General features: G+C 29.7%; 3 protein-coding genes across 5 annotated transcripts in view; 1 reads left to right on the top strand and 2 right to left on the bottom strand.

The window, feature by feature from the left end:
- The first annotated feature begins 4,338 nt into the window (after positions 1-4,338).
- Positions 4,339-6,611, top strand: LOC141530914 (protein maternal effect lethal 26-like). Of its 2 annotated transcripts, XR_012479822.1 has the most exons (3): positions 4,339-5,687; positions 5,762-5,840; positions 6,114-6,611. XR_012479822.1 is itself a non-coding variant. In XM_074248303.1 (2 exons), the coding sequence occupies exon 1, from the start codon at positions 4,657-4,659 to the stop codon at positions 5,662-5,664; it is 1,008 nt and encodes a 335-aa protein (XP_074104404.1). In that variant the 5' UTR covers positions 4,340-4,656; the 3' UTR covers positions 5,665-5,687; positions 5,762-5,976. The 2 variants fall into 2 exon arrangements, 1 of the variants encoding a protein (XP_074104404.1); XM_074248303.1 differs by lacking the exon at positions 6,114-6,611 and having other exon boundaries at positions 4,340-5,687; positions 5,762-5,976.
- On the bottom strand, positions 6,540-8,723 carry Trprs (Tryptophanyl-tRNA synthetase). Its single transcript, XM_074248302.1, has 3 exons — positions 8,420-8,723; positions 7,412-8,349; positions 6,540-6,921 (listed from the first exon to the last, which is right to left on the bottom strand). Exons 1-3 carry the CDS (start codon positions 8,544-8,546, stop codon positions 6,751-6,753), a joined length of 1,236 nt encoding a protein of 411 aa, XP_074104403.1. The 5' UTR covers positions 8,547-8,723; the 3' UTR covers positions 6,540-6,750.
- A 407-nt stretch (positions 8,724-9,130) lies between these two features.
- LOC141530952 (uncharacterized) overlaps positions 9,131-19,412 on the bottom strand; it is a 35,426-nt gene continuing 25,144 nt past the window's right edge. For both annotated transcript variants that reach the window (XM_074248356.1, XM_074248357.1), the window contains 3 exons: positions 17,928-18,229; positions 13,940-14,195; positions 9,131-12,582 (listed from right to left, as the gene is read on the bottom strand). In XM_074248356.1, coding sequence (XP_074104457.1) covers positions 10,291-12,582; positions 13,940-14,195; positions 17,928-18,229 — 2,850 coding nt within the window. In that variant the 3' untranslated portion in view covers positions 9,131-10,290. The remainder of the gene's footprint in view (positions 12,583-13,939; positions 14,196-17,927; positions 18,230-19,412) is intronic.

The raw sequence follows: 19,412 nt of genomic DNA, 5'->3' as shown, positions 1-19,412 counted from the left end.
CATCCCTACTGACCTTGTAAAAGGTTAGTCGATAGAGAATGAAAAGTAATGTATTTTCTAGAAAGAGACCAAAAATCTATGACTAATTATTTTGTATCTTGAGACGCGCATCTACGTACTGTAATTATTTTTTAATGATTTTTGTCATAACCATTAGTCTAACTTTGAAATTTATCTCTCAAAAAAACATTAGCGAACATATTACAATAGGCAGAAAAAAAAAATCTTTGAAAATCTTTCTTCGCATCGGAATATTACCCCGTAATTAGGTAAAATGTTTGTTAATCTCTCCTTGACTATGGATTATGAATATTATTTTTCCTAACTTTCTTCAAATTGCTTTTAAAAACATTCTAATGAATTTTCGAATATTTTTTTTCTTCAACTTATTTTATTTATAATATAAAATTCACTAATATACTTAAAAATATATTTTTCAATTAGTTTCACAAGTTTTTTATGTTGACAAAAATTTTGGATAAATCAAAAATCGTAAATACAATTTGTTCATACAAGCTTCTATAATTCTAGTTCATTTTTTTGTATTTCATGAGTAAAAGAAATTTTTAAAAATGTAAATTTTTTATCATTTTTTAAATCAAGATTTTTTTTCAAATTATTCTATTTTTAATAAACTTAAAAAAATAGTTAATTGTTAAAAAAAATTTTGAGCATAATATTAAATTGGTTGAAACATCGTTGAATTTTCTTCCCAATAATTACTAAAAAATAATTTAACTTATTGTTTATTTAAGTTATTTTTAAAGAAGATATAAAATTTTTTAATTCATGATAAATATTATTTTTAAATTATGATTCAATTTAAAAAATTAAAATTTTAAAAATTTTGGAAAATTCAAAAGTCCACGCTTCATAACGCTTATTAATTTAAAAAAAAAAATAAATTGTGTAATTAATTAAAGAAAAAATACTAATAATTAAGTAATAGATAGATAGAATACTTTATTTATGCCAAAGTTAATACCAGATGGCAATTTTTACAATATACATACAAGTAATTTACAAGAATTTTAATATATACAAACATAAATTAAAGAAAAAAAAAAATGTTAAATAATTGAATTAAGAGATTATATTAATAAATTTTTTAATAATATAATTCATAAATAACAAGAATAATATATAAATAGTATAAAATTAAATAGACACTTTGAGATGCAGAAAAATATAAACATTCACGCTTTATAACAAGTGTGACAAGATTTATCTTATTTATTATTTTTAATATTAATTATTAATATATATTATTATTGATATTTATTATATATTAATGTCTTACTTAATAAAATAATTTAGGTTTCAAGACGTGAATTTGTTTTTCTGTACATAAATTCTCTTGAAAAAAATAATCTTCAAATAATAACTACAAAACATAATCTCCATGACTCATGACTTTCCATCTCCGTAAAATCCAAGACTTTATCGATTTTACAAACTAAAAAAAAATCCAGTAAACTTTTAAAAATTAAGGGAGAGGAAATTATTTTAAATTATTTACTTGATTCAAGTAAATTTTTTTTCTGTGTATCTGTCCATAATAAAATATAACTTTTTAATTTGGTTTAAGTTTTAAAAATTCGAAGAAAACTCAATATTGAAGCTAGTCTCATAGAGCTTCGTAATAATTGACCCAAACTCAATGCATCGTAATCATAAAATATAAAATAATTAATTACAATAACTGTTTATTTGTACAAATAATTTTTGACAAAATTATAATCTATAGAATATAGAAATATTTTTAAACTTACGAATATTTTTGCTTGTGGGTTTTTTTTTTTCACGTGTACTTAGCGTGGGTATTTTTTCGATGGGTCAAATATTATGTTAGCCGCCTCTATACTGATAATTCTTAGGCCTCGTCTATTCGAAAACATCTATTATCTACATTCTTCAACAATGCAAAATTTTACCTAAGCCTGCAATAAATATACTAAGACAGGGATTTTGACGAGCTGCAAAGTTGTCAACAATATGCCCGCATGCATTTTCAACCTCTCAGGATTAAGTTTATTGTCACTGTTACCTTCATAATGGTTAAAATTTTCTAAAATTTTCCATTTTACAGTTTTACTACTTTAAGTATCTCCTAAACTCGAGGCAATAAAAACATTATATTCTCAGTAATATTTTATTTTCAACTTCCTGCCATAAAAATGACAGATTTTCAAAAAATCGAAAAGTTAGTGATGTCACTCTGATTTTTGGAAATTGTGTGTCTGCGTAAATTTATTAAAATTAATAATTATAATCAGTATATTTTTTATAATTTTTTTTGCCTTTCTCTTAAATTTCTTATTTCTTACCATTAAATTTTTTTTTTACTAAAAATAGTTGATGTGTTTTTAACTCGAGCACAATTCTTTAATTGTAAAAAAATAAGTTTGGAAAATCCATAATGCTTATTTAATTATGAATTATTAATAAAATGAAGAATGTAAAAAAAAAAAAAATATAAAAAACAGCTAAAATAGCACGAAAATGCGCACAATATATGTACACAATATTTATAGATATACAGCCTTCTGGTTTTTTTTTTTTTTTTTTTTTATTAATTGTAAATAAACGAGACTGAATTATGTAGCCATTCACATTCGGTGTCCTAAAATTCTTTCAAAGAATTAAAAAAATAAAAATTTAACTAAATTAATGCATTTTTTCGCATATTACAGTGTTTCCGGAGTTTCATACATGAAGGACAGGAAAATTATTTGACTGATTTTGATGTTTTTTTTAGTTTCTATTGCACTAAATAAATTTTTACAAAGTATGGAATTAATTAATTTTAATTATTTAAATTATCAAAAATTATTTAATCTTAATCTAATTAATTAAATTATCAATATTATTTAATCTTGATTAAATAATTTTGAGAATAGAATGCAAAATATCTTGATTCCATGAATCAACAAGGCTATAATAATAAAGTTTTTGATCATATTAAAGCACTCTGATGCTTTGCATCATGAGTCATGAAAAAGAAAAAAAAATATTTTTTCTTTCATAAAATTTTCAAGTCTCGCGTTTCTTCTTTATAAAACATATTTGAACCGAAAATGAATTAACGAGAAAATTATCGTAAAAAATTATGAATAATTCCGATAAATGGCAGCATATTGTCAATTTTGCAGCGAAATCTTTCGATTAGAAAGTTGTTGCAAGTTATTGCGAATTACAAATTATTAGAAGCTCATAGTACGTCCACAGCAACCACCTGTTTATGACTGATATTTACAACTTAAATGAACTGGAAATTAATCGTATTTTGGAATTTTGACAATTATTAGAATTTTTAGAACAATTAAATTATTATAAAAAATATTTTTTAGAATTCGCATTTGTAATTTTTAAAAAGTTCTACATGTAAAATTTTTTTCTTCATAATAAAATTATTTTAAGGTAGTACTACCGGTTTTAGAATTGACGGTCAGAATTTAATGAAATTTGGCAAATTGGTACTTTATAATATCATAACTAAGCAGTAAAATTTTTGGAAGCCTGGTGAGTCCTGAAAAAAAGATATTAATATTTACATATTTTTGCTTTTACCATTGATCCTTATGGAAAATCACAGACTTTATTTTATTTCACAAAACTGGACGTTCAGATTCTAATAAAAATTAAGACAACGAGAGAATATAACATCGAGAACATATTTTATAACAATCAGTATGGTTTCCGAGCATATGAGAATATTTATTAATAAAAAACATTCAAAATTTATCTTTGTCTCTCTTTTCTCTTTCTTCAACGTGATTTAGTATAGGGAAATCTACTACGTTAATCAAATAAGGTTAGGCTTTGGGATTTGACTCTTGTGGTAACAATAGTACTACCCCTTATACCTTAACAGTCTAAAAAATTGTTAGACATCTATTAAATTTCAGCATCATTTTTTAAAACATTTAAAAGAACGAATTTGAAAAAATATTTCTTCTGTAATAAATTGATTTGATTATAAAATTTATAAAAATTTTCAGATGTCTCTAATTATCAGTCTTATGAAATAAATTATTAAATCAACTTTTTCATCAGAATCTTCGATTGAAGATGATAATTGATTTTCGGGGTATCATTTGAAGATAATAAACAGTTACTTACCCTGGTTAAAAATTCTAATTGAAAAGAATTGAGAAGCGGTCACTCTATGCAAATTGTATATCTATATATACAAACGGAAGAATTGAAATTATTGAAAAGAATTCGAATTTCATAATTTTTAATTCTTTTCAATCAATATTTTTAAACAGGGTTTTAAACCTTTAGATGTTGGAGTATGTAGCAGTTTATGGCATGGGATATTTACAGATAGGTAAGAAGAAACCGCTAAGAGTTGCGCTGTTGGGTGTGACACAAAAACGAGGGAGAATTTACGCCGGAATATAAACGAGAAAATAGTTCCGACAGAACTAAGCAGAAGTTATCGAGACTTTCTAAGAGTAAGCTTCTGCTTATCACAAAAAACCGTATTTTGACAGTAAATAATATTAAAAAAATTTCATTATTAAATAGTGAATAATTTCAGCCCAAAGAAAACTAGATCTAAGTTGATTAATTAACGGAAATAAATGGTTAAAGGAAGAGAAGTTTAATTCGTGAATTAGCAACAAGTTTTTCTTGAATAGTATTTGAAAAATGTCTCTTCAAAGAAGAAAAGACGGGAAGATACATACCAGTTGGCATGAGTATAAAGTTTTTAATGTAAGCTCATATTTATTTATTGATCCCAGGCGCAGAAGATCCACGACAGAGTTCCTTACGTTTTCTTCAGGAGCTGAAATTGATAATGATAAGTGGTTTCTAAGATTATCATTTGATCATTCTTTGTACAGTGAGACTTGGGTAGCTGTACAGTTCAATTCTGTGTCAAAAAAAGTTGCTACCAGAGGATATTATTCAATTTATGTTGTTGATAATAAAAAAAACGAGATATTTGTTGGCCGACGTCCTGAGTATTTAAACGGTCACCATATTCATGAAATAATACATTTTTTAAAGAGGAATTCTAGTGAGAAAGAGCAATTTTTGGTAAACGACACTTTGACCATCCGTCTTCAGCTCACACTTTTTCTTGATGACATTACTCCATTGCCTGCTGATGAAATAATTGAGCTTTACCCAAAAGCTGATCTTCCAGATAATTTTAACGAATTATACAAAACCAAAGAAGTTGATGGTGATATTGTAGTACAAGTAAAGGGAAAAACAATTCGAGTCCATCAAGATGTTCTCAACATTCGCTGTTCGAAATTATTGAACGTGCTGCTGGTTTATAATCAAACTGAAAAAAAATATAGTTCAATTGCTTTTGATATGGATCCTAAAGTATTTGAAAAATTATTAGAATTTATTTATTTAGATAAAGTCACAGATCTAGATGATCACATTGTACCTTTATTTGGAGAAGCTGATAAGTATGAGCTGAAAGCACTCAAACGTATGTGCGAAAAAAGTCTAAGTGAAGATTTTTTAACAGTTGAAAACGCCCAGACTATTTACGATTTAGCAGCACGTTTTAATTCTCATGAATTGAGAGGATATATTGTTATGTTTTTGAAATTTAATGTCAGAGAAACGAAAGATCCTAAGTCTCCTGATGATCGAGGTGGTTCGCTGATGAAATTTAAAGCACTAACATTATAAAAAATTATAATATTTTTTATTAAGTAAGTTGTTATTATTATTTAAATTTTTTAATACTTTATTTCGTCATAATTTCATCTCATAATTTTTGTTATAGATCCAAAGGTCGAAGAATATTACGTGTCTTCAAATCCAGCTGATTATTTTTACTCATCCAGCGTTTGTTTTTAAATAAAGTTTGTATTCTATTTTAACTTGTAATAAAAATATATTTTTATCGATGAGTGATGCTCATAAAAAATTAAAAGTTAATTATAAACATGATAGATTATGAACATGAGATCATTAAATTGTATGAACGAAAAAAAAAAAAAAAAAAAAAAAAAAAAAAAAAAGTTTAAATTTCAGTAATTCTAAAAATTGATTAATTTTAAATAGACAAACTTAATGTAAACTTCCTAATAATAATAATGAGGAAAATTAACTTAATACGTAACAATTTTTTTTAGTTTTAGTCATTACCGAAGTCGATCATTCATCGAGTCAGCTTTGCAATACATGTCACCAAAGTGACGATTTATGTTCAAGTTACATGAATGAGGCCGAGCTGAAAAGCTGCGCTATGACGGAAAAACAAATAAATACTCACGCATGACTGTAAACGAAAAATTCTCTTGTGACAAAAGATTTTTAAGGCTTACCACGTGGTGAGCTTTTTCGGTTTATCTCAGGATGAAGCGGCAAATAATTTAAAAATAAACAAGTTTTATTAGTATTTTTTTCGAATCGACTTTTCTGAAGCTATGTGAAGACTATCCTAATATAAGTAAATTAAACATTCTTTTAATTAAGTTGTAAAGCGTGTTTATTTATCTGGAACTATATTGGTTTTTTTTTTTTTTTTTTCATGTACAAAGCATTGCATTTAATGCGTGATATTTACAGTACAAAAAATTTATCAAGAAAAATAGAATTTTATACACTGTATTATAATTGTTCTATTGCAACTGAAAAAAATTTTGACTATCAAAATGCCTTTTAAATAAATATTAATTTTATAAATATTAAGTATGAAAAAGAATATTAATCAGTTCGTGCGAAAAAAAAAGCTTCCCGCTAAATAAAATTAAATTTAATCACAATTAATTAAACGCATTTTTTCGAAGAGAAACCAAGATCTCTCGGCTTCATAAACTCTTTCACTAAATCATCAGTGATATTTTTTCTCCTTTCTTGATGTGAGCTGATAACCTCTTGGAGTATCTTGATCAATTCTTGTTTCAATTCTCCAGTCAGTAAAGCTCCGCTGGTGTAATTCTATAAAAAAATTTTCAGGATTAAAAAAATTAATTTCCATTAATAAGAACAGAAAAAATAAATTTCTTGCCCAAAAAAAAATTTTAAAGAGAAAAAATATTTTGGAGCATGAAGAAATTTTCTTGGCTCAATAAACTTCGACTTCATCCAAGAAATTTTCAATCTTCTTGAATATTTTTTTGAACCAAGAAAATTTACATTCCACACGGAAAGAACAAGATGACACTGGATATCATCCTAGATTATACTGAGTAAAAAAAAATTTCATATAGTAGCTAGTATAATCCAGATTATAACGAGTATAATCTAGACTGTAATGAGTATAATCCATATTATAATGAGTATAATCTGGATTTTTTTTTATCTACGACCTGAAATTTTTTTTTTCACCACAGATATCACTCAGTATAATCTGGGATGATATCCAGTATAATTTTGTTCTTTCCTTGCAATAAAGAATTTTTTTTTTTTTCAGTGTAAAATAGCTTACCGTTTTGAGTTCATTCAGTTTATCATCATCCTCAAGGAAAAATCTTAGCCACTGGTAAGAAATGTCAATATCACAATTTCCACCGAGTTTCCTGTGCTCTTCAACAGTTGCTTGTCCTCCAGAAAATGCGTGTTTGTTTATTTTACTCTTAATTTGCTTCGGAGTATCCGTCAAAAATATTGCCGAATTTACATTACTGGCAGACATCTTCGTCTGGGATCCTTGCAATGCTGGGAAAAATGAAGAGTGCATCAATGCTGGCTTGGGAAAGCCCATTTTAGGAGCAACATCTCTTGTCATCCTGAAGTACGGATCCTGATCAATGCCACAAGGAATTAAGCAAGGCACCTTATCATTTTTAAAAATAAAAGGAAACGTGCTGGAGATTGCTGGAGCTGCTTGAGTTGGTGGAAAGGCTATTTTAGCAACTGGATCACTGTCACCAAATCCAAATATCCCTTTGATTTGATTGAATGTCACAGATTTTTGTATTCTTATCATATTTTGATAAAACGCTGGGTTAGTACCGATGTGCTCTAGATTGGAAAATATGAATGTGTTTTTGACGTCAAAGCCAAAGGCTATTATGTCCTTGGCGTTTTCATACGCTAGTTTTATCGCGTCTTCTACCTTTAAATTTTTCCAGATGGATTTTTCATCGTCAGTTAGTTGTATTACCAGCGGAACGTCAAACACCTCTTGGAGCCATTTACAAAAAACAAATGGGATCATGTGTCCAACGTGCATTGCATCTGAACTAGGGCCTCGTCCTGTGTACAAGTAAAACGGCTTGCCCTGCTCGTATAAATTCAATACTGTATGCATATCACGGTGTGAAAAAAATATACCACGACGCAAAAAGTGGTGACTGGGTTTGCCGGTTATTTTTTCAAATCGGTCCAGCAGCTCCTGGTCTACTTTCGAACTGCCAAACCGCTCTAAAGTAACATAATTAAATTAATTCATCAGTTATAATGTAAATTTTAAATTGTTGAAAATTATACTCACTTATTAATTTATCATAATCTATTCCTGTCTCACTAGTACTTTCAACAGTCCAAGGGGTAACAACATCCTCTTGTGTATTGTCTCCATTAACCTCTAACGTTTCAATTCCTACTGTTACGGGCTCCATTTTTTTAACTATTATTCAACTAAAATATGGAACCTTGCAATACTGATTGTTATTTCACTGGAATTTAATTACACACCAATTATTTAACTTATCAGCATAAATCATGGGCTGAAATGAATTGCACAATACTAACGGCTGTTGACTTAGCATGTGCATCTGAGTCAAGATTTACTGCAGTAACCAGTAAGCTGTAAGTAACGTGGAAAAAAATTTCATCATATTATGCGAAACTAGGTCACTGTACTACAGATTGATAATGTAGGAATTTTTACTGTCGCTCTTGTTGGTAAGAGAAAAAATTTTTTTAACTAAAATTTTATCGATAGATGGAAGCACAAGTCATCCTTGAAACAATCGGATGAACCTTTTAGGAATAAAAGGTCATTTCTTCTTTTGCATTTTTAAAATAAAAGTAAAATTAATATTATTAATTTACTAAAAAATTTTTTTCTTAGTTTCCAATTAATTTTAATGTTAAAAATGTATAAAATAAATAATAAAAAAAATCAAGTATTGCAATGAAGAAATGATAAAACAATTTTATCACTAAAAATGGTGGTAATTAATTAATAATAAAACAAACGTTGTTTTTATATTTCTCTTTATTGACTTTTAATTTTACGTAATAATAAATTGAAGTTTTATACATCAGAGAAGTTGATGAATATTTTCCACAGAGGAAATATAAGCTTTTTCATAAAAATATATATGGATATGAATGTATCTGTAATTTAATTAGGGGTCTCTTTGGTATTGTTTCGTTATCCTTCCTATTAACTTTATTGTGAGTATCGGACGCAGTTGGTATAGAATTTTTAGTATCAGAAACACTGAAAATTCTATAGAGGTACGTGAGTTTTAACAGGTAACTGTTTAATGAGAAAGTACATACATGCGCTTTATTTATGCGTATAAAAAGTAGCTCTGTTACGTTTTTTTTAATTGGCCATTGACAAACATAGTTTTGAAATTTATCTTCATAATCAATAATTGTCATACATAATACTAAAAGTCTATTTTACAAACAGCGTATAATTATTGAAGATACATCCGTGTTACATTTTAATTTCTTCGCCATATACAAGCTTATTGTTTGCAATATAATTTTAATCAGTGAGTAAAAAAAAAAACATTATAGAGTTTTAAGTGTAACTCTTTTATTTTAAATTTACTTTTAAGCTACGACTATTCGATTTTATTTATTTTGGTCCTTAATTATTTCTTTCTTCTTTATTTTGAAACTTTTAATTACAAATATAATGTTTAACTGTCGCAATTAAAGCTTTGGTAATTTAATTTGCTCAAATTGGCACAATAAATTAATAATTTATGAAAAAATTATCAATTAATAATTAATTATTTTACAATAAATATACATATTAACATATATAATTTATTTATATTTTTTATACAGGTACAACAATCATTTCATTCAACTTCTATCACAGTAATCGGTCATAATTGGCTGACACGATTTTAACCCATTCCAACATTGTTAAAAAATTATTCATAAATTAATATACATTTCTTAAGACAAGTAGCCTCTAATATTATATTAGGACAATTTTTATTTAAACTACATATCGACACAACAATTTCTTATCACCGAACAAATATTTTTTGATTTTACACGTTGATAATTGTATTTTCTTCTCAACAATAAGTACTCGACAATATTAATATTACTTCTTTGTACAATTGAAAAAGACATCAAAGATTAAATAATTGTTTTTTCTCGGCAGGTTTACACTCTAACTCCAATACCAGATGAGCCCTTAATCTCTACAGAGGGTGAACAAATGTCAATAGGTGTAGAAGGAGCCAACGGGGCTAATCTTATTTTTTTCTTCGAGCCATTAATTATCACATCTTTGCTGGAATTGAGACTAATTTTACCTCTGTGACCCGTCATTTGCAGCCACAGAAAGGCGTGCCGGCACCTCAACATTACTGAATCCGACGACTTGCTTTGACGCGACTCATTTTCCGGCCGCTTGCTAATACCATTGTCCCGACAATTATTATTATTATTATTATTATTATTATTATTATTATTATTATTATGATTATTATTTATAGTTTTATTATTAACGGAAGTGACGGAAGAATGAACAGGTGGAAGAATCCACCTGCGTGGATTCGGCACCGACTCCTTAATCTCGGTGTCTTCTAGCGAGGTGAAAACGTCTGAGTCTGGATTTGACGGTGCTTCAAAAAAGGACTCACGTAACGAGGAACTAAGTGCGTCAGGACACATAAATGAATCAAAACAAGTTACATCATTAAGATCGCTCCCGCTGTTGCAAGTCTGACAATTATTTACCGAGTAGGAGGACGGTGACTTTTGGTGTTCATTAATATTCGAAAGTATCTCTTGACTTCTGGAGGCCTCTGACCACCTCAAATCGGAGGGTCTTCGCGAGCTAAACCTCGTTGAGTCGTGCTCTGGAAAAAGATTGCTGCCAGACAGCCGAGTCTCTGCAGGAGCTTTCGATAAAGCAGCAATCAATTCATCTGGATCAATCGACTTGACATTGTGACTGGAAGCCTCGAGGCTTATTTCCTTGTCAAAGTCTTCGATGTTCAGCAAAACATAAGGAAAGGGATCTGAGTGTCTTACCGGGCTCTTGGAGCTGTTACGCCTCGTCTGAGGAGATCTGATCGTCTCCAGGTCATCCAGCGACTCTTCTTCCCTCAGCGCTGCCAAAGGTGGGAAGTCAACTTGCGGACTGGGCGGCTCCGAATGAATTATAGGAACAGTCAAAGTGCCGTTAAGTCTCTTAGGCTCTAAAAGTTTGGATCCTTCGATACCGCAGTCGACAGACTCGGAATGTCTTAGACTGTCGAAGTATCTTTGGGGTGGCTGCAAATGTAAGGACGAGCGTGATGCGATCGTGAGCTGGTGTTCGCTAAAATTACTCAGCCGATGGTGCTCCGGGTGAAAAAAGCTCGAGAGTTTATTAGCGGTGACAGTAAGCTGTTTAGATGCTGCCTGTCTCCATCTGGCAGCAATCTCACTCCTTGTCTTGACCGGATTTAAGTCCCGGGAGGTTTTTCTATCAGGCTTACGGGATTGAATAAAACACCGTGGGTGATCTAGGCTCTGTACAGAGAACCGATGGCACTCGGGAACCACAACTCTATGACTGTGCGCCTTGACAAGATGAATCGCTTTGATGTTAGGATCAGACATAGAAGCCAGACCGGAGTCTCTTCGTTGATTAAAGCGTAGTAATGTGTCTTTGTGAAGTCCTTCACCCAAATCGACACTCCCACTGTACGGAGTGTCTACATTTAACGTTGGATCCGACAAAGCGTTCAGTTTGAGCGTTCGTCGACTATTTATATCACTTTTTAAATTCTGATACGAAATGAATCTAAATTGATTTAAATTCTTACCCTGATTTTCTCCATCGTGTTTACCACAGCAGGCCATACTTTTGTGATTCAATTTACGTAAGTGACGTATTTTGTTGAAGGTTGGATCCAGCAGATATTTAAGGTTTTTTATTTTGTCTACATTGTGATTTGTATCTATCAAGTGGCATCTATTGACGGCATATTCAGCTCCGAGCATTTTAGCCAGATCGTGAACATCCTCCTCGATTACATCGACTACCGACTCATACTGGGAGAATCGCTTTCCGGATTCATTGCCCTCCGGAGAAATCTCAATGTTATTACTGGTCGTCTCAGATCGTCGCTCTCTTACGGGGTAAAAATTATTCTGATGTTTTGCGGCAAAGCAATCTTCAACAGGCGGTCGACGATCCTCGTGATTCTTGTTTACCGCGCCGAGCTCCAGATTTGAGCCACCACGAGCTACCGGGGAGCACCCGTAACGGCTTGGATGGATGCCAAAGAACGTTACAACATCCTCCGCTATTTTACCAGCTGCTACGCGCATTTCGCCATGATGAAACGCATAGATCCAGGGATTTACGCCGCTGTGAGCGAGAATTGGTAGACCCAGCCAAACAATTGTCCACTCTGACAGGATACTAGTACCACAGAATACGTCAAGCAGCATGCACGCCTGGAAAAATATCATTCATTTTATTATTTTATTTTTTACTAACTTTTTTTTATTGTTTTTTTATTTCGTTAATAACTTATAAGAGCTAATTATATTAATTACATCAAAGTCATAATGTCCTTTGACAGAGATTATTGCATTACAGAGCTGTGAATAAATGTCGGATAAAGCTCGTGATCCATCTATGGATAAGTAAACAATATAAAGAAGAAGGGACAGTCTGAAGCGAGAGAAATAATGCACCAGCTGGCCTCAATATGCCTTTCATTCTTTCAACTAAAGAATTTAACTTTGCTCAAGTACTGAAACCAGGTCAACTCAGCTGAGAATTTAAATCACTGGTAATCGTCGAATTCGCTTTTTATTTTTAATTTTTTTATATCAATTTATCTGTCTATATATTTTTCAATATCTTCAGGCACACTGATAAAAAAATTCACTTGACTCAAGAGCCAAATTCTTTAATCAAGAATTTTATTTTGAAGAAAATCATTTTTTTGAGTCAAGAGAATAAATTCTTGAAACAAGAAAATTTTTTTAGACCAAAAATAAATTTTTAGCTCAAGAATTTTTTATGAAAAAATTAATTTAATAAAAAAATTTCTTAAACAAAATAAAAAAAATTTTTTTTTATCAGTGCAGTAGCAGTGGGAAGAAAAATTTCTTTCTGAGAAAAAGGAAAAATTCAGTGACAAATAATTAATTTAATACTCTAAAGTTTGATGGCCAAGTTGAGATAACTCAAAGTTGAAAAAAATTTCAGCCATTTTCTTTTTATAGCCAAGCGATGAAAAATCTATAGAAACTTTCCCTTGAGATGATGTCAACGTTAGAAAAGTTGGTTACTGTTGGCTTGTAGCTTTGTAATTCTGTTCATACTCTTCGCTATGTATAAGTGCATACATATATTTCCCTAGCGTTGCCCTGAGTATAGAAATCAACCAGCATTATCTCTCTCTCAGAGTTACTATATACTACATACATCCAGTGGCAAAGTTTTAGTTTTAGAATATATTCCTATAGCAGGAATAGATCGAATTTACGTACTGGCATGTCGGGACTACGTGATAAACATGCTAATGTATTCACCATAACTTGTTACTTGTACATAGTGTTACTTCTTGCTGGATACTAAGCAAGTAGATCACCCGTCGTGCGATCAGACATTTCTCTGTCACTGACAATTAATTTTCCATTGAATTCAATTCAGCCGCAGCTTCAGTTTCAGTATTGTATTTTAGTTTTATTAAAGAAAAATAAAAAGAAAGAAGCTTGAATTTTTTTACCAGAATAAAAATAATTGAAAGCTTTAATAAAACACAATGATAACAGATTCGGTAACGGATAGTGTTATTACCTGAAAAGGCAGCCAGAGGACGAGAAAAGCTCCAACAGTTACCGCTAAAGTTTGGCCATAACGCGGTAGAGCCAGTGTCTGCGTTTGATGTCTGAATGACAGCTCGACAGTGTAGATTGCTCGAGCGTGTGCACGTGCAACGAGGTAAACATATATATAACAGCCGAGCAAAACGAAAGCACTTGGAGCCCAAACTGCAACCACTAGAAATACACGAACCGGTGGCTGGATTGCCGCTCCGAAACGACAGCTTCCACTGTAACAAAAGGAGAATAAAGTTTAGTTTTTTTTTTATTAATTTTCATTAAAATTCAACAACCTACAGAGCTATCATACACAGAAAAAAAGCTTCACTCGAGTCAAAAAAATATGTTTCTTTCTAATTATTTTTTTTTGAGAGAAAAAAATATTTTTTTTGACACAAGAAATTTCACTTATTCCAAAAAAATTAACTCTCTTGCTTTAAATTAATAGAAATACATATCTTGATCCAAGAAAATTTTTTTAAGTCAAGAAAATTTTCTTGTTTTGAGAAAATTCAGCCTTTTGCTATAAAAAATTTATTTCTTTATTTATTTATTTGATTTAAATGCCAAAGCAACAGGTAGAAGTAAATTTTCTTGCCTTGAGAAAATTGCTCTCTTGCTCCAAAAAATTAAATATCTCGATAGTAAATTTTCATTAATATTTTTATTGATTAACATGTCAAATGGGAAGATCAAATAATGTTTTTTTCTGAGAAGTAGGTAACGCTGCTTCCCTTAAGTATCTAAAATTCTTAATCAAATATAAAAATTTATTGTATCAAGTATTTATGATAATTTGAATTAAAAAAAAAATGACTTTCACCAAGAATAGAATTTCAAAGAAAATTTTAACTTCAGTCTTCCTTCAGGCACACGAAAATTTTCTTGAGCCAAGAATTTTGTTCTCCAGTCAAAAAATTTTTCATTCTGTGTACAATATAGTTTTTATTATTATTATTATTTTGTTATTAAATGCTCAGGGGGGTTATCCCCGGAGTCCGATTCTCCGAGGGCCCAGCCTGAGCTCCATCCGTTACTGCTGGACCACTCCGCACAACAAGGCGGTTAGTGATCACAGCAGGCCAAAGTCATTTCCCTTAAGAGACGGAGAGAACCAAGTAAAACAGCCTTCTGCATCCTAACTGCCAAGAACTCAGCTTTTGATGAGCAAGCTGGAACTTTGGCAAGTGAGGATACAAAAGACTGTTTCATCCCTCCTAGGACGCCAACAATCAGGACGACATTATTATTATTATTATTATTATTATTATTATTATTATTATTATTATTATTATTATTATTATATTTTTGTTTCTATTGATCAATTGAAATGGTTTAGTTATACTTTTTTATATGCTTCGTTTAATAAAGAAAAATTACAAATAAAAATAAGAGAGAGAAAGAGTTGGAGGCGGAGATGCTAAAGAAGAAAAAAGCTAAAGAGAGCCGAATAGAAGTAACGAGATCATATTTATGTAGAGTGAATCGAATATTATCATCATTAGTACGACGTGGCATAAAAATAGAACGCAAAATGTAATTGGACTTGAGTATATATACAAAAAAGAGCCACCAGAAAAAAAATGTGTAAACGAATAACGAATATTATTTTTTTTTTTTTTTTTCGTTGATGCTTTATAAAAAAATTTTGTCTATTTTTTTTTTTTTGACACCGGTCGGTTTCTTGCACAAAAATAATTCCAGTTATATTTCGCTCGGGTTTTTATTATTTTCAGTCGTCACAAAGGGACAATTGAAAGTATAAAAAATTTGCGACGTTTCTTTCATTGTCCGAGGATACTGGATGTGCAGGATGAAACAATCTTTCCGCTGTAATGAATTTTCGAAATTCCAATATCAGAGGGACAGTAGAAATAGATAACGAAGGTAAGTAGACAAAGTCTATAAAGAAAATATAAAATTTTCTTATATTTTACAGAAGAAGAATAATAAAATATTGTCGGTTCGACTCACATAACTTTGAGAGATTGATGAAGAGGCGTGGCTTTGTCTGAGAGGAACGATTAATGAACGGATTGCCTTGAGAGCGTAAACCAGGGCTATACTAAGCGTAAAGTATCGTAGAGTTAGACCACGACCACGGCCACCGAATCTTCTATTAAAGTTAAAACGGTTGAATGACTTGACAATTTATGGCGGTTAAATTTTCGGTCAAGCTATGTTGTCACAATTAATCACTCTTAGATCCATTTTTTACTTTCATTTGCACTTTTCATCCATTAAAATTTTTTTTTTCAATGACATTATATAATTCTTGTTTATAAAATCAATTTTTTAGCTTGCATAAATTATCGAGTGTTATAATTTCATGATAAAATACAAGATTTTATACTAAATTTTAATATCTAATTTCCGACAATAATTATTCTTGATAACTTGACACTTTCCCAATAATCAAAATAAAAAATTGCTTCATTTCCACTTGTCTTAAAGTAATTTATTTTTAATAGAGAACTTTTTCAAAAAATAATATTCAATTCCGGGGATCTTTTTAAAATAATTTACCAATTTATAAGAATTTTCTTCCACCGTTTTTTTTTTTTTTATGACTACTCAGTAACGGTCGACTATAAAATTTTTTACATATCAAGCCTTTAAACTAAAATCTCGAGGTTTAAAACCTTTATCTGCATTCTTCTACAACTATCGCCGTTGAAATACCGCCTGTTGAAAATTACCTAAAAATTTCATAAATTTATATGACATAGTGTTCATAAGTATGGAATATAAATCAAAAATACTTTTATAACTATTCTAAAAGTGTTGATTCTAACCCAGATATTTTGTTACTATTATTATTCCTCAATAAACTCGAGATTAAAAAAAATTATTTTTATAACTACATAATTTTAACATTTCTACCAGACAATCTTAAATCTCTACACTTTGCTGAAGAAATAATGATGAAAAAAAAACTTATAAACTGGATCGTATGTAGCCGATAGTTGTTAAATATTTTTATCTCCAGTGTAGACAGTATTCTATTTTTACACTTATTATTAGCATGTAAATCGTATTTATTTTTTTTTTCTCTGGATGAAATGCGACTGATACTAAGCAATACCTCATTATAAAAAATTATATTAACCAGATTTTATGCACAAATGATATAATCATTTCTGTAGGTATATATCTACATAAAAAATTTTTTTTAAAACTTGATTGTTTTTATTTTAAGAAAAAAAAAATCTAAGAAGAAATTTCAAATTTTAACAAATTTTTTAGAAAATTGTGATGTTAAATTTTTTTTTTCTAAATTGTTCGTTTTTTTTAATGTATTTAAAAAAAAAAAAAAAATATATATCAAAAAGATAAAATAGAAATTTTATCCAAAAACATGAGAGCCAAAATTTTTTCCAACTTTTGAAGGCAAAAAAAGCTATCGAAATCTTTATTTTTTATTTTCACGACATTTTTTATCATAAACCCGCCGTAAAAACAAACAGAATCAAAAAAAATTTGAAAATGATAATTTTTTACTTAGTTATGGCCCAAAATGGATTTGACCGCACTTGTAAATAATTACCATAAATAAAAATAAAATAAATATTCCGAGTGGGCGCTTTCCGGTTTTCTTTCTTATACATTAAAGACACGATTCAAGAAGATAATTCAAAAAAGTAGATCTATAGCCGACATTAATTACGATTAATAATTCGATAACGTCTATAAACTTTGGATCAATAAATTTCTTTGAGATTATTCCCAATACGGAGCACAAAATAGTGTAGATTCATGCACAGCCGGACATTCTAGACTCGTGCACTTAATAGTCCCGTATAGATAATAGCTTCAATGAAGGTTATTCATCGTTAATCTATTCAAATTGTCGAGCCATACATACATCACAGAAAACATTGAACCTACATAAAATTTAACTATTTTAAAATCTCAATTTTTTCTTTCAGCTCAGCAGTTTGCAGAGTACATTATATACCTACCCATTGGTTGGCGGAAATCCCGTAATGTGTGCATATATAAGCGGCGAAAGTCCTACTGCGATAGCATAAATCCAGAACACGGCGATGTACTTCTCAACGCTGCTGTGAGTGATGATATTTTTGTAACGAAGTGGTTGAGCAAGTGATGTCAGCCGATCGACAGCTATTGCCACGGTGACAAGTACACTGACACTGCACAGAGCGATTACGATGCAGTACGGAAGAATACAAATACTCGAAACTCCTGTTTCGGGTGGTTCTAATAGTTCCATGTATACACCGAAGGGAATGAAGACCCCAACCTGTTGAATGTATTCAATTATATTATATTAAATAATGTTGGCTTGAAAATCGAAAATTATACGCTCCATACGCTTATTCATGGGCAAAAAAATGGAAATTTTTACCATTTTTTCTTGGAGAAAAATTCTTATATGTTTATATGGTCATTTTTTTTTATGTAAAATGTATTTTTTTCATGAAAAAATGGGAAATATATTTTAGCAAGAATTTATATGCTACATAAAAAAATTTATATGTAACTATAAAATCATAAATTACCATGTCAACATAAAAATAATTAATGAACCAACTTTTTGGCCTCGAAACTTTGTAGGGGATGCGAAAACATTAAATGGGTAACTAATAATCATTAGAAATAAATTTATCGAGAAAATTTAAATCCCTTATACGGAGAGATTTTTAACATTATATATTTCGTGTAAATTCTACTATTTCAGATGTTAACTATTATGAATTTGTAAAAGTCAAAATGATCCTACCCTAATAAATCCGTATTAATCATTGGTACAACAACTTCTGCACTCTAACATTGATTATAGGGGTATAATGTAAAATTGATGACTATAATCAAGGTAATTTTATCGAAATTCTTAATACCAATCGTAAAAAATGGACCTTGATTTCTTATTGGCTTACACGGAAAAAAGAAAACTCGAAAAGTTATAGTTTCAGATTATAATTATTACAGATTTTAAAAGAATTACATTATAGAATGTAATATTTACATTGAAAGCTCTGAAAATTAACACTCAAAGTTTGAATTTAGAAAAATGTTATTTTGAACTGTAATTTTTCTAGTTTTAAGTACGATGGGACACTTATTACTATTTATAATCTAATTTATTAAGTTTTTTGTTTGCTTATAATGGTAGAAATAAATATTAATATTTTTTTGTCAAATTATTAATATATTAAATTGTTAGTTTAAATAAATTCTTGTGTAGATATAATAAATTTTTTTTCAGGGATTTTCGCTTTGCAAAAAAAAGTAAAAATTGCTATTTTCTTCCTTCGTATTCTATTAAAAAATAAAAAATATGTGAAATAGTAGGAGAAACACATTTTACCATATTTTTTGTATAAATAAAAATTTAACGCCTAGGTTGAATAATAAAAAAAATTTTACGGCAAAATAGCTTCGCTGTAAGATATGCAATTCTCCTTCTGCATTCCTAAAAACAC

The sequence above is a fragment of the Cotesia typhae genome, unplaced genomic scaffold (genome assembly GCF_013202065.1).
Source record: "Cotesia typhae breed Kobodo isofemale line unplaced genomic scaffold, CoteBio_Ctyphae contig_5, whole genome shotgun sequence".
In the NCBI taxonomy this organism is placed as follows: Eukaryota; Metazoa; Arthropoda; class Insecta; order Hymenoptera; family Braconidae; genus Cotesia; species Cotesia typhae.
The sequence above is the reverse complement of the archived record's forward strand: the minus strand, read 5'-3'. Positions and strand labels throughout refer to the sequence as shown.